Here is an 11006-nt window from a genome sequence, read left to right as displayed (position 1 = left end):
CATTTAAATACTCACTCAAGGCATCTTACATCTGATCCCTCACATCCCACAAGTACACATAAACGCCCTATGCAAATGCCTTCATCAAATACTCCCTTGCCTAAGCAATTCAAACCACGAGGAGCCCAACCATCGCTTCACAAAACACAACCTACCTCTAGGCATCATGGCACTTGATCGAATCAAACGCAATTACTAGGTCAAAATCACTTGTATGCCAACCGCCCTTCATCTAGCAATGAACTAGAAAGGATAGTAAATGGACACTTGGTTCGACCATCTATTATACCATCAAGATCTCACCTGATGCATCATCAAGGTTTTGCAGAAGATCATAATATATTATATAACCATATGCATGATAATTATAATAACCATATGCATTATAATTATAATGAAAATATAATCATTCTACTGAAGATGAAATGAAAGAGGATCACAATGAACCAAATGCAGGTAACAAAATTTTGTTATTATTTTATTTTAATTCAGAAAAAAATTTGGTAAATGAGTGATTATGTAAATGTTTCATACATTATATATATTATGATAGAGTAAGCTTATTTCGGTGATTTCTTTCAATAGATTCTACTAGAAAATCAAAGAACAAAAGAGGTCCTATTCGAATGCTGAAAATCTGGGCAACGCGAGATGATGAACTTCTACCACAAAAGTTCAATAAATTTGACCAACCAATTGGAGATGATGCTATAAAATTCACAAACTTCTTAGGCACTGTAGTAAGAAATGGAAACGATGCACCTCTTATATATAAAGATTGGAGGCAAGTACCATCAGAGTATAAAGAAAAACTATGGAACTTAGTAAAGGTTTGTATTTAAATCATTTAATAAATTGCCTATTTACCAAGGATTTAAATGTCGTGGCACAGGGTCGTGCCGGAAACTTGCCGACACGGTACGGCACGGTGCATGCCGAGCTGTGCCGTTAACTGCGTGCCCATCAAAAAAATTCTTGTGTGCCGACACTTAATAACATGAAATATTTATTTTTTTAGCAACAAAATATTCTAACTATTTATTATGCTTTTTATCACATCTTTTGAACTTTATTGAGGAAGTTACTTACTAATTTTAAAAATAGAGGGTTTTGAGCTGTGCCATCGGCACGGGATCTGTATCGTGCCGGTATCTTGTTGGCACGGTACGGCACGGTGAATACGACCTGTGCCGATGGACACTTAAAATCTTGCTATTTACATATACCTTGTTTTGCTGAAAAAATAGTTTATTTTTGGCATTTTATAGTTAAAGTATGATATCGAAGATGATAGTATGTCTTGGGTTATAAAGGCCCTTGGAAAGAAATGGAAGGACTTCAAGTGTGAATTGAAAAAAAAGCACTATGATGCCCATAAAACTTATGAGGATCGTGTAGCTGATCGTGATCCAAGGGTCATTCCTGATCAATGGAAGCATTTAATTGATTTTTGGAATAGTGAGGAAGGACAGGTGAGTAGAAAAGTAGTAACTATTTAAATATTTTCATATTATTTTATTTTGTACTTGTCTTAAAATATTTCTAACTATAATAACTGTAAATTTAGGCTCGTTGTTTAAGGAACAAGGTTAATCGTTCAAAGCAGGTTACTTTCCATACTGCTGGATCGAAAAGCTTCGCTCATATTCGTGAAGAGGAAGTGAGCGTCTTATGTCCTTTAACTTTTCTCTACTTGCTAATTGGCTTCATACTATGATGATGTAATGTAGTAAGACAATAGATGAACAATATTTTAGCTGAATGGAAGATTCACAACTTAGGTAACTCAATCATAACCTCATATATATCTCATGAATTTGTTGTCCTTTTATTCAATATAATAGTTGTTGACATAGAATAGAGTATTGCATCCAAGGATCAGAGAACCATAGAGCATTGGTTCCAAGGATCAAAGAACCATATGTAGAGAATATAGCATATAGCAGTTAAGTTTGACTAAGAACATCTTAGAATTACTGAATAAGCTTGAAAATTCGTTACAATGGATTAAAATTCAAAAGAGACAAAATTAGTATGATATAAGACTAAAGTTTGATATCTTCGCACATAAACTTGATAAATTATAAACTAGACATACTGAATAAGCTTGAAAATTAGTATAAATGGATTAAAATTCAAAAGAGACAAAATTAGTATGATATAAGACTAAAGTTTGATATCTTCGCACATAAACTTGATAAATTATAAACTAGACAACATGATGTATGAATTTTACAGTAGCAGACTTCCAAACATTAGCTAAAAAAAATTAGTATGATAGAATTTTTTAAGAGTCTCTTTTGTTATTGAATTCATTTATACTTGGCTTCACTTCAAAATATCAAGAGAATATGTATTGGTGACAGCATAAAAATAAAGGAATTCTACCAACAAGAGCAGAACTTTTCAAAATCACCCATATTCACAAAGATGGAGCTCCAGTGAATGCTGAATGTGCGAGCAAAATTGTGTGGAGCAACTCTCTCTATGTACTTTTCATTTCTTATATGTTAGCTGTGTGAAACTGGATTTTAGTTTTACTTACTCTTATAAAAATTATAGAGTGGCATTGATAAGATAACCATGGATAATCCAGAGAAAGCAAAAAAGGCTCTTAAAGAAGGCGATTTATTTTCAGAAGTTTTTAGAAAAGAAAGACAAGGTCATGTTCGTGGCCTTGATTTAGGCCCTTGTCCTACTGATATATAGAGTTCAATACCTTCTCGTGCGACAAGTGTACGAGTGGCATATGAAGCAAAGAGAAAAATTGAAGAGGAAATACAAGGAATGCAAGAAAAAATAGCAGCTATGGAGCAGGAACAAATTGAACTAAAAGCAAAATTAGCTAAAATGGAAGCCAAGATGGATGCTTGGCAAAGGAGCCCAAATGATTTTCACCAATCTAATTCCATAGAGACTAGACAGGTTTAATTCTGCTAGTTGCTCATGTATTTTGGCTATGTAATTTTAATTTTTTAATATTTTTAATAGGTTAATTGTTCAATCTGTAGAATGTTGCCAATGTAAACGAAGATGCTTCCAATGGACTTGAAAGAGATGCATGGTACTCGTCGTCATCATGCATTCATGCAATTTCAACTCATAGGGTTTGTTTCTACATCATCCACTTATGCAATTTAGTACCTTTTACAATTTAATTTGTGATAAATACATACATATTTTAGTACAATATGAAATAAATTCTCTCCAAATTGTAGATACATTATAAGAAAATTAATGAGGATGCAGCATGAAATATCTCGAAATGAAGTTGCCATTTTGAATCTTTTTAAAGCATTTTAACTTTTGCTTAACTCAATGTATATTGAAATATCTTTCGTAATGCTTGAAAATGGTATATAGGATGGAAAAGAAGTGACATTAATGTCTTTCGAAAAACCACATCGTCATGTGGCACGAGAAATTCTATTTAGTAGAGATCCATTTACTATAGTTGGAGGTGAAAAACTAGGCCAACAGTATTGGGAGGTGTATATTGAGGTTGTCATAATGTCCAATGAGAGTCTGATTCGTAGTTTTCAAAACTTGAAGACAGTTGGTGATACTACTTGAAAATCAATTGTTTGGCCCTCTTAAATTGTAAGTTTTATCTTTGTACATATCTATTAAATTATTCTTCTTTTTATATAGATTATGGATCAAATGATTGAATACAATCTTTTTTTCACATTGTCATAGATTAAAGAAGATGGAAAGTGAAAAAATCCTATGACTTTGAACATTTTGGAGATAGCTGGTTTGAAGCTATATGATCTGAATGTTATGCAAATATTTTTTTTTTTTTGGACTTATAGATAGCTTAGTTGTTTGTTTTTTTGGTGGTCATTTTGATTGTATGACTCAAACTATAAACTTAATTTTAAAGTATTTAGCTTATAGATTATAATGTATAACGCTTTATATTTAATGGAATTTGGTCGCTATTTGTAGTTTTTATGATCATATGATCTGCTTGCATCAATGTGTAAAATTGATGAACTTTTATTAAATGACTTCTACATGCTAAAAGAGAAAATTGCAATATTTTTTACACTTTTATTGGTGAATAATTAATAAAATAAAAAAAATTCATGGTTTTACAAACTGCTAGAAATTACTATTTGCTGGCACTTTAGAATGTCTGAAAAAATATTTCTGTTGGTGATATTAGCTGCCATCAAATAAGCTTTTGATGGTAGCTAAGATTGCCGTAAAATGTCCATTTGCTGGTTATTGAAAGAGCCGCCAATGTATTATTTCCTGGCATTTAAATTGCCATGATAAATAATTTTTTTTGGCACTTCAAACTGTCAGTGAAAGATTGTTTTGCTGGCTCTTTTCTTTTGCCGACAATTGCGTGCGAAGCAATTTATAAACTGCCAGCATTAATCTTTGCTGGCATCTTGCACTACTTTTGCTGGCCATTTTGATGGCCATTAAATATGAATTTTCTTGTAGTGGATATTGGGTGGTTATAAATAGAAAATAATGATATTGCCCTCTTTATTATATTTGAATTAAAATTTTTAAAATTTATATTTAAAATTTTAAATTTAAATAAATAACTCTTGAATTTCAAAAAAATAAAATTAAAATTTGAATTTAAAAATCTCAAATTCAAAAATTCAAAGTTCTAAATTTTTAATTTAAAGTTTAAAATTTAAGATCAAATCTAAATTTAGAAATATAATATTTTAAGTTTTAAATTTAAAAAATTAAATATATCAATTTAAAATTTAAAATTTAAAATTTAAATGTTATAAATTTTAATTTTAAGATTACAAAATATAAATTTTTAAAAATTAAATTTAAATTTTAAATTTTAAATTTAAATTTAAAAATTAAATAGGGGTGGAAATAACTATTTCTATCCCTATTCCAAGGGGAGGGGTGGGATTGCTAACTCCACCATTTAACGGGTTATACTGGGATAATCCGGGAAGAGGTGGGATTGCTAAAACTAGAGTATAAGTTATATCCAAGGATCCAAATATTTAGATTTTTTTAAAAACATCCAATATTAAAAAAGAATTAATAAACTAGTGTGAAAATGGCAGTATTTGGATGAGTAAAATATAAAATATATAACCACAATATGAGTGTATTAATAGACAGCATTGCTCTATTTATATGGCTCAAGTTGAGCCGCCCGCAGTGAAACGTGCTTGTGATGTCTATGTACCTTGTAGTGGTCGGCAAGCATCGTCGTTTCCTGGGATTAGAGAAACTCTTTTCTTGCACGATGCATGAGACGAATTGGCTCGCATGCCAACCGCGCGCAGCAGGTGCACGCCGCTGAATGCGGAAGGCCCCACACTTTGTGCAGCAAGGCCAAGGAATACTGTGCAGCTCGCGGAATCGGCAAATCCTAACACTACTGTTCTCTCCGTTGCTCTCGCTAGGTTTTATTTTTGGCTCACCCTTTTCGGGCCTTAAAAAAAAAAAAAAAAAAAAAATTTGTCAGATGGTTTTACACGGAAAATTATTTTACTTGAAATCAAACAAGCAAAAGATTTGTCAAGTGGTTTTACAAGAAAAATCATTTTACCTGAAATCAAACGAGCTTAGCTGAAATAAGGTTCGCCCACCAGAAGAGTGAATTTTACATAAAAATATCATTTTACATATAATCAAACAAGCTAGCCGAAACAAGTTTTCAGCCCGAGAGTTTATTTTACACGAAATATCACGTCACACGAAATCAAACAGGCTAGCCGGAAAGCGTTTCTGCTTTGGCTCCGATTTCAGGTGGGAGCAAATTAAACATGCACGTACAGGCCCTTGCTAATTAATTACAAGTAAAGGAAGAAACGAGCATTACGTACTATTATTATTATATTATATATTATACGTTGCGCTACACCACCACTAGTGCAGAAGAGATTTCGAACTTGGGAATTAATTAAGCTCCCAGAATAATGCATTGTCCTCCCAAGTTCTTTCCGGCGCTCCGACTCAAGAAATTAACGAGCCTGTGCACCACCTTCTTTCTCCTGGAGGCGAATGCTGGCTGAGGCCTGGTGGTGCTGCGCCGTCTCGTAGGCGGAAGTGATGACGACCTCCTAGCCTTTCTCGCCGTTCTTGATTCTCCCGCTGCCGCCGCGCCACCAGCTAAGCTGATGGATCTTCTCGGCTGCACAGCGGCTAAACCACCACGGCCATGGCCTAAAGTAATCGACCTTCTCGGCATTGCTATTGCAAGCTTCGGCTTTAACGGCTCTGCTAGTTCTCTCTCCTGCAGATCGTGTTCCCTCGAGCTCCTCGCTGTCTGCAGATCTGCCTTCTTCTTGTTCTTCTTGTTCCTCCGATTCCGAGTAGTTTCGGCCGCCCTCGGAGAGTGCGTCTCCTCCTCCTCCTCCTCCTCCTCCTCCTCTCTAGCTTGAATTATTGCTTCGATCCATGCCTCAGCCGCGGCCACCTTCTTGTCAGCAACTTCGTGGGCCGACCTTCCTTGCTTGATCAGATAGTGATACTCAAACGCGGACAGTGTTATCGTCGAACAAAAAAGAGCGGCGATCGCTCTCTCTCTCATTATACTCTCGGTTAGCGTCTGTAACTGCTCGAGAGCCACCGCTTCCGACTCCTTACCTGCTTCGAGTTCCTCCGCCGCATCTCGGAGTCTTTCCTCACAAAATTTGGTGGTCGAGTACATCTTCGCGGTCTCTTCCCGTATAGCTGATACTTCCTGGTTAGTCAGCTCCGCTTCTCGCTTCGCCGCAGCAGCATCCAACTGAAGTTGCTGCAGTGCTGCCGAGAGATTCGCGACGATAGCGCCAGCCCTCTTCTCGGCTGAGGCCGCCGATTCAAGTTTAGACATGGCTTTGTGAAGATCTGAGTTGAGGGACCGAAGATGGGCTTCTCTTTTCCTTTCAGACTTCGCCAACTGCGCTCTCTCTTCGGCAATCTTTATTGATTCTCCTCTTATACTATCCATTTCAGCCATTAGCTTAAATCCTTCTTCTCGGAGAGATAGCAGCTCTTTCCTCGCCGCCTCCAATTCTGCCCGAGATGACGCTAACTCGAGTTTATCGCTCAAACGCTTGTTCTGAGAACTTCTCTCCATCACTTTTATGTACTCCATCTCATTCTGCAGGGCATTCAAATCCTGATATGTTGCCGCGAGCTCCGCTTCGAGCTCCTTGGCAGCAATGAGTTCTTCGGAGAGCAACCTGATCTTACTGCTAGCGATTTCTATTTTCCTATGAAATCGAGCAGCCTCGGCAGCTCTTTGGGCTTCTATTTCTGTATACTCTCTCTCGGCCTCGGCTCTGGTGAGACCAATAAACACCCGCTCAACATTCGCTTCTTCTATTTCTTTTCTCAGCTTGCCGGCAAGGCCGGAAAACATTTCCTTCTCAGCTTCTTCTGTTGATTGTTCCAAAGCAGAACCAGCATCGCAATTGAATTGTCTTGATTCTTGTTCGATGCATTCTGCTTCTCCGAAGACATCAAAGTTGGACACTCCTGCTGCACTTGTAGCTGCAAGCTGCTTCGCTTCTACCCAGTCTCTCTCTCTTTCCGACGATTCACTGAATTTCATCTTCGCAGGCAGGAGTTCCAACATTTCTGGCATACAAACCTAAAGTTAATTAAGAAAACAAAAATCTCAGGCCCTATTGATCTGTGAGGACTCAACGTCAGTAGAACGCGCGCACCCACTTGTTTTTATGTTCTGTGAGGACTGATAGAAAAACGGCAATGGAAATCAAGGTGAGGCACACCTACCTGATGTTAAACTACTGATCGATAATAGTATACGTAAACGGACCGGAAGGATATATAGTCTTTTGTTTTATGTTCAAAGAAGGAAAAAAAAAAAACAGGCGGTGAGACGGAGGAGAACTTACCACAAAAGGATATAAAACGAAGCAGACCTCTGAGCTATCCTCTGGTGATTGCCTACAGCTATATTGATCTTTATAAAGACTTACTTAAGTAGTGCATCATCATGCTTCGGCAAATTAAGCTAGTGCCACATAATTTGCCACGTTTCTTGGCTACACATCCCTCTCCCTCTCTCCCAGTCATGAAGAACGGTGGACCAACACGCGAATGGACTACTTTAGCAGCCCAAATTACAAGTGTTACAAGTGGTCCATGCCCCCTCGTACTGTGCTGGAAGCGTGTGACAACAGAGAGCTTCCTAACCCCACACTTGTCATGCGTATCATTTCTGTCCACAATATGAGTGTATTAGTAGACAGCATTGCTCTATTTATATGGCTCAAGTTGAGCCGCCCGTAGTGAAACGTGCTTGTGATGTCTATGTACCTTGTAGTGGTCGGCAAGCATCGTCGTTTCCTGGGATTAGAGAAACTCTTTTCTTGCACGATGCATGAGACGAATTGGCTCGCATGCCAACCGCGCGCAGCAGGTGCACGCCGCTGAATGCGGAAGGCCCCACACTTTGTGCAGCAAGGCCAAGGAATACTGTGCAGCTCGCGGAATCGGCAAATCCTAACACTACTGTTCTCTCCGTTGCTCTCGCTAGGTTTTATTTTTGGCTCACCCTTTTCGGGCCTTAAAAAAAAAAAAAAAAAAAAAATTTGTCAGATGGTTTTACACGAAAAATTATTTTACTTGAAATCAAACAAGCAAAAGATTTGTCAAGTGGTTTTACAAGAAAAATCATTTTACCTGAAATCAAACAAGCTTAGCTGAAATAAGGTTCGCCCACCAGAAGAGTGAATTTTACATAAAAATATCATTTTACATATAATCAAACAAGCTAGCCGAAACAAGTTTTCAGCCCGAGAGTTTATTTTACACGAAATATCACGTCACACGAAATCAAACAGGCTAGCCGGAAAGCGTTTCTGCTTTGGCTCCGATTTCAGGTGGGAGCAAATTAAACATGCACGTACAGGCCCTTGCTAATTAATTACAAGTAAAGGAAGAAACGAGCATTACGTACTATTATTATTATATTATATATTATACGTTGCGCTACACCACCACTAGTGCAGAAGAGATTTCGAACTTGGGAATTAATTAAGCTCCCAGAATAATGCATTGTCCTCCCAAGTTCTTTCCGGCGCTCCGACTCAAGAAATTAACGAGCCTGTGCACCACCTTCTTTCTCCTGGAGGCGAATGCTGGCTGAGGCCTGGTGGTGCTGCGCCGTCTCGTAGGCGGAAGTGATGACGACCTCCTAGCCTTTCTCGCCGTTCTTGATTCTCCCGCTGCCGCCGCGCCACCAGCTAAGCTGATGGATCTTCTCGGCTGCACAGCGGCTAAACCACCACGGCCATGGCCTAAAGTAATCGACCTTCTCGGCATTGCTATTGCAAGCTTCGGCTTTAACGGCTCTGCTAGTTCTCTCTCCTGCAGATCGTGTTCCCTCGAGCTCCTCGCTGTCTGCAGATCTGCCTTCTTCTTGTTCTTCTTGTTCCTCCGATTCCGAGTAGTTTCGGCCGCCCTCGGAGAGTGCGTCTCCTCCTCCTCCTCCTCCTCCTCCTCTCTAGCTTGAATTATTGCTTCGATCCATGCCTCAGCCGCGGCCACCTTCTTGTCAGCAACTTCGTGGGCCGACCTTCCTTGCTTGATCAGATAGTGGTACTCAAACGCGGACAGTGTTATCGTCGAACAAAAAAGAGCGGCGATCGCTCTCTCTCTCATTATACTCTCGGTTAGCATCTGTAACTGCTCGAGAGCCACCGCTTCCGACTCCTTACCTGCTTCGAGTTCCTCCGCCGCATCTCGGAGTCTTTCCTCACAAAATTTGGTGGTCGAGTACATCTTCGCGGTCTCTTCCCGTATAGCTGATACTTCCTGGTTAGTCAGCTCCGCTTCTCGCTTCGCCGCAGCAGCATCCAACTGAAGTTGCTGCAGTGCTGCCGAGAGATTCGCGACGATAGCGCCAGCCCTCTTCTCGGCTGAGGCCGCCGATTCAAGTTTAGACATGGCTTTGTGAAGATCTGAGTTGAGGGACCGAAGATGGGCTTCTCTTTTCCTTTCAGACTTCGCCAACTGCGCTCTCTCTTCGGCAATCTTTATTGATTCTCCTCTTATACTATCCATTTCAGCCATTAGCTTAAATCCTTCTTCTCGGAGAGATAGCAGCTCTTTCCTCGCCGCCTCCAATTCTGCCCGAGATGACGCTAACTCGAGTTTATCGCTCAAACGCTTGTTCTGAGAACTTCTCTCCATCACTTTTATGTACTCCATCTCATTCTGCAGGGCATTCAAATCCTGATATGTTGCCGCGAGCTCCGCTTCGAGCTCCTTGGCAGCAATGAGTTCTTCGGAGAGCAACCTGATCTTACTGCTAGCGATTTCTATTTTCCTATGAAATCGAGCAGCCTCGGCAGCTCTTTGGGCTTCTATTTCTGTATACTCTCTCTCGGTCTCGGCTCTGGTGAGACCAATAAACACCCGCTCAACATTCGCTTCTTCTATTTCTTTTCTCAGCTTGCCGGCAAGGCCGGAAAACATTTCCTTCTCAGCTTCTTCTGTTGATTGTTCCAAAGCAGAACCAGCATCGCAATTGAATTGTCTTGATTCTTGTTCGATGCATTCTGCTTCTCCGAAGACATCAAAGTTGGACACTCCTGCTGCACTTGTAGCTGCAAGCTGCTTCGCTCCTACCCAGTCTCTCTCTCTTTCCGACGATTCACTAAATTTCATCTTCGCAGGCAGGAATTCCAACATTTCTGGCATACAAACCTAAAGTTAATTAAGAAAACAAAAATCTCAGGCCCTATTGTTGATCTACGAAAGTTAAACAAACGATAGTAATAAGCAAGTGGAGAACTTTTTATAGACCTTAAACTGTACTTTATGGGCGGATAGTTTGATTCTCTGCTTCTTTTATATATATCAATATTCTTTTGTTTTTGTTTTATAGACTCAACGTCAGTAGAACGCGCGCACCCACTTGTTTTTATGTTCTGTGAGGACTGTGATAGAAAAGCGGCAATGGAAATCAAGGTGAGGCACACGTACCTGATGTTAAACTACTGATCGATAATAGTATACGTAAACGGACCGGAAGGATATATAGTCTT

General features: G+C 39.2%; 3 protein-coding genes across 8 annotated transcripts; 1 reads left to right on the top strand and 2 right to left on the bottom strand.

The window, feature by feature from the left end:
• The first annotated feature begins 545 nt into the window (after window positions 1–545).
• On the top strand, window positions 546–3254 carry LOC109705173. The gene is made up of 5 exons (XM_020225920.1): window positions 546–830; window positions 1269–1472; window positions 1568–1660; window positions 3012–3107; window positions 3219–3254. The coding sequence occupies exons 1-5, from the start codon at window positions 627–629 to the stop codon at window positions 3252–3254; spliced, it is 633 nt and encodes a 210-aa protein (XP_020081509.1). The 5' UTR covers window positions 546–626.
• A 2316-nt stretch (window positions 3255–5570) lies between these two features.
• LOC109705171 (protein PLASTID MOVEMENT IMPAIRED 15-like) lies at window positions 5571–10986 on the bottom strand. 5 transcript variants are annotated; one of them, XM_020225915.1, is made up of 2 exons: window positions 10765–10986; window positions 5571–7579 (listed from the first exon to the last, which is right to left on the bottom strand). In XM_020225915.1, exon 2 carries the CDS (start codon window positions 7571–7573, stop codon window positions 5903–5905), a length of 1671 nt encoding a protein of 556 aa, XP_020081504.1. In that variant the 5' UTR covers window positions 7574–7579; window positions 10765–10986; the 3' UTR covers window positions 5571–5902. The 5 variants fall into 5 exon arrangements, with proteins under 5 accessions (XP_020081504.1, XP_020081506.1, XP_020081502.1 ...); XM_020225917.1 differs by having other exon boundaries at window positions 5571–7566; XM_020225913.1 differs by having other exon boundaries at window positions 5571–7621; window positions 10711–10765.
• LOC109705172 (protein PLASTID MOVEMENT IMPAIRED 15-like) lies at window positions 8660–10712 on the bottom strand. Of its 2 annotated transcripts, XM_020225919.1 has the most exons (2): window positions 10584–10712; window positions 8660–10550 (listed from the first exon to the last, which is right to left on the bottom strand). In XM_020225919.1, exons 1-2 carry the CDS (start codon window positions 10657–10659, stop codon window positions 8992–8994), a joined length of 1635 nt encoding a protein of 544 aa, XP_020081508.1. In that variant the 5' UTR covers window positions 10660–10712; the 3' UTR covers window positions 8660–8991. The 2 variants fall into 2 exon arrangements, with proteins under 2 accessions (XP_020081508.1, XP_020081507.1); XM_020225918.1 differs by having other exon boundaries at window positions 8660–10712.
• Window positions 10987–11006: the final 20 nt, after the last annotated feature.

This window comes from Ananas comosus, unplaced genomic scaffold, assembly GCF_001540865.1.
Source record: "Ananas comosus cultivar F153 unplaced genomic scaffold, ASM154086v1, whole genome shotgun sequence".
NCBI lineage: Eukaryota > Viridiplantae > Streptophyta > Magnoliopsida > Poales > Bromeliaceae > Ananas > Ananas comosus.
Note: the sequence above shows the minus strand (reverse complement) of the source record. Positions and strands in the feature narration are given on the sequence as shown.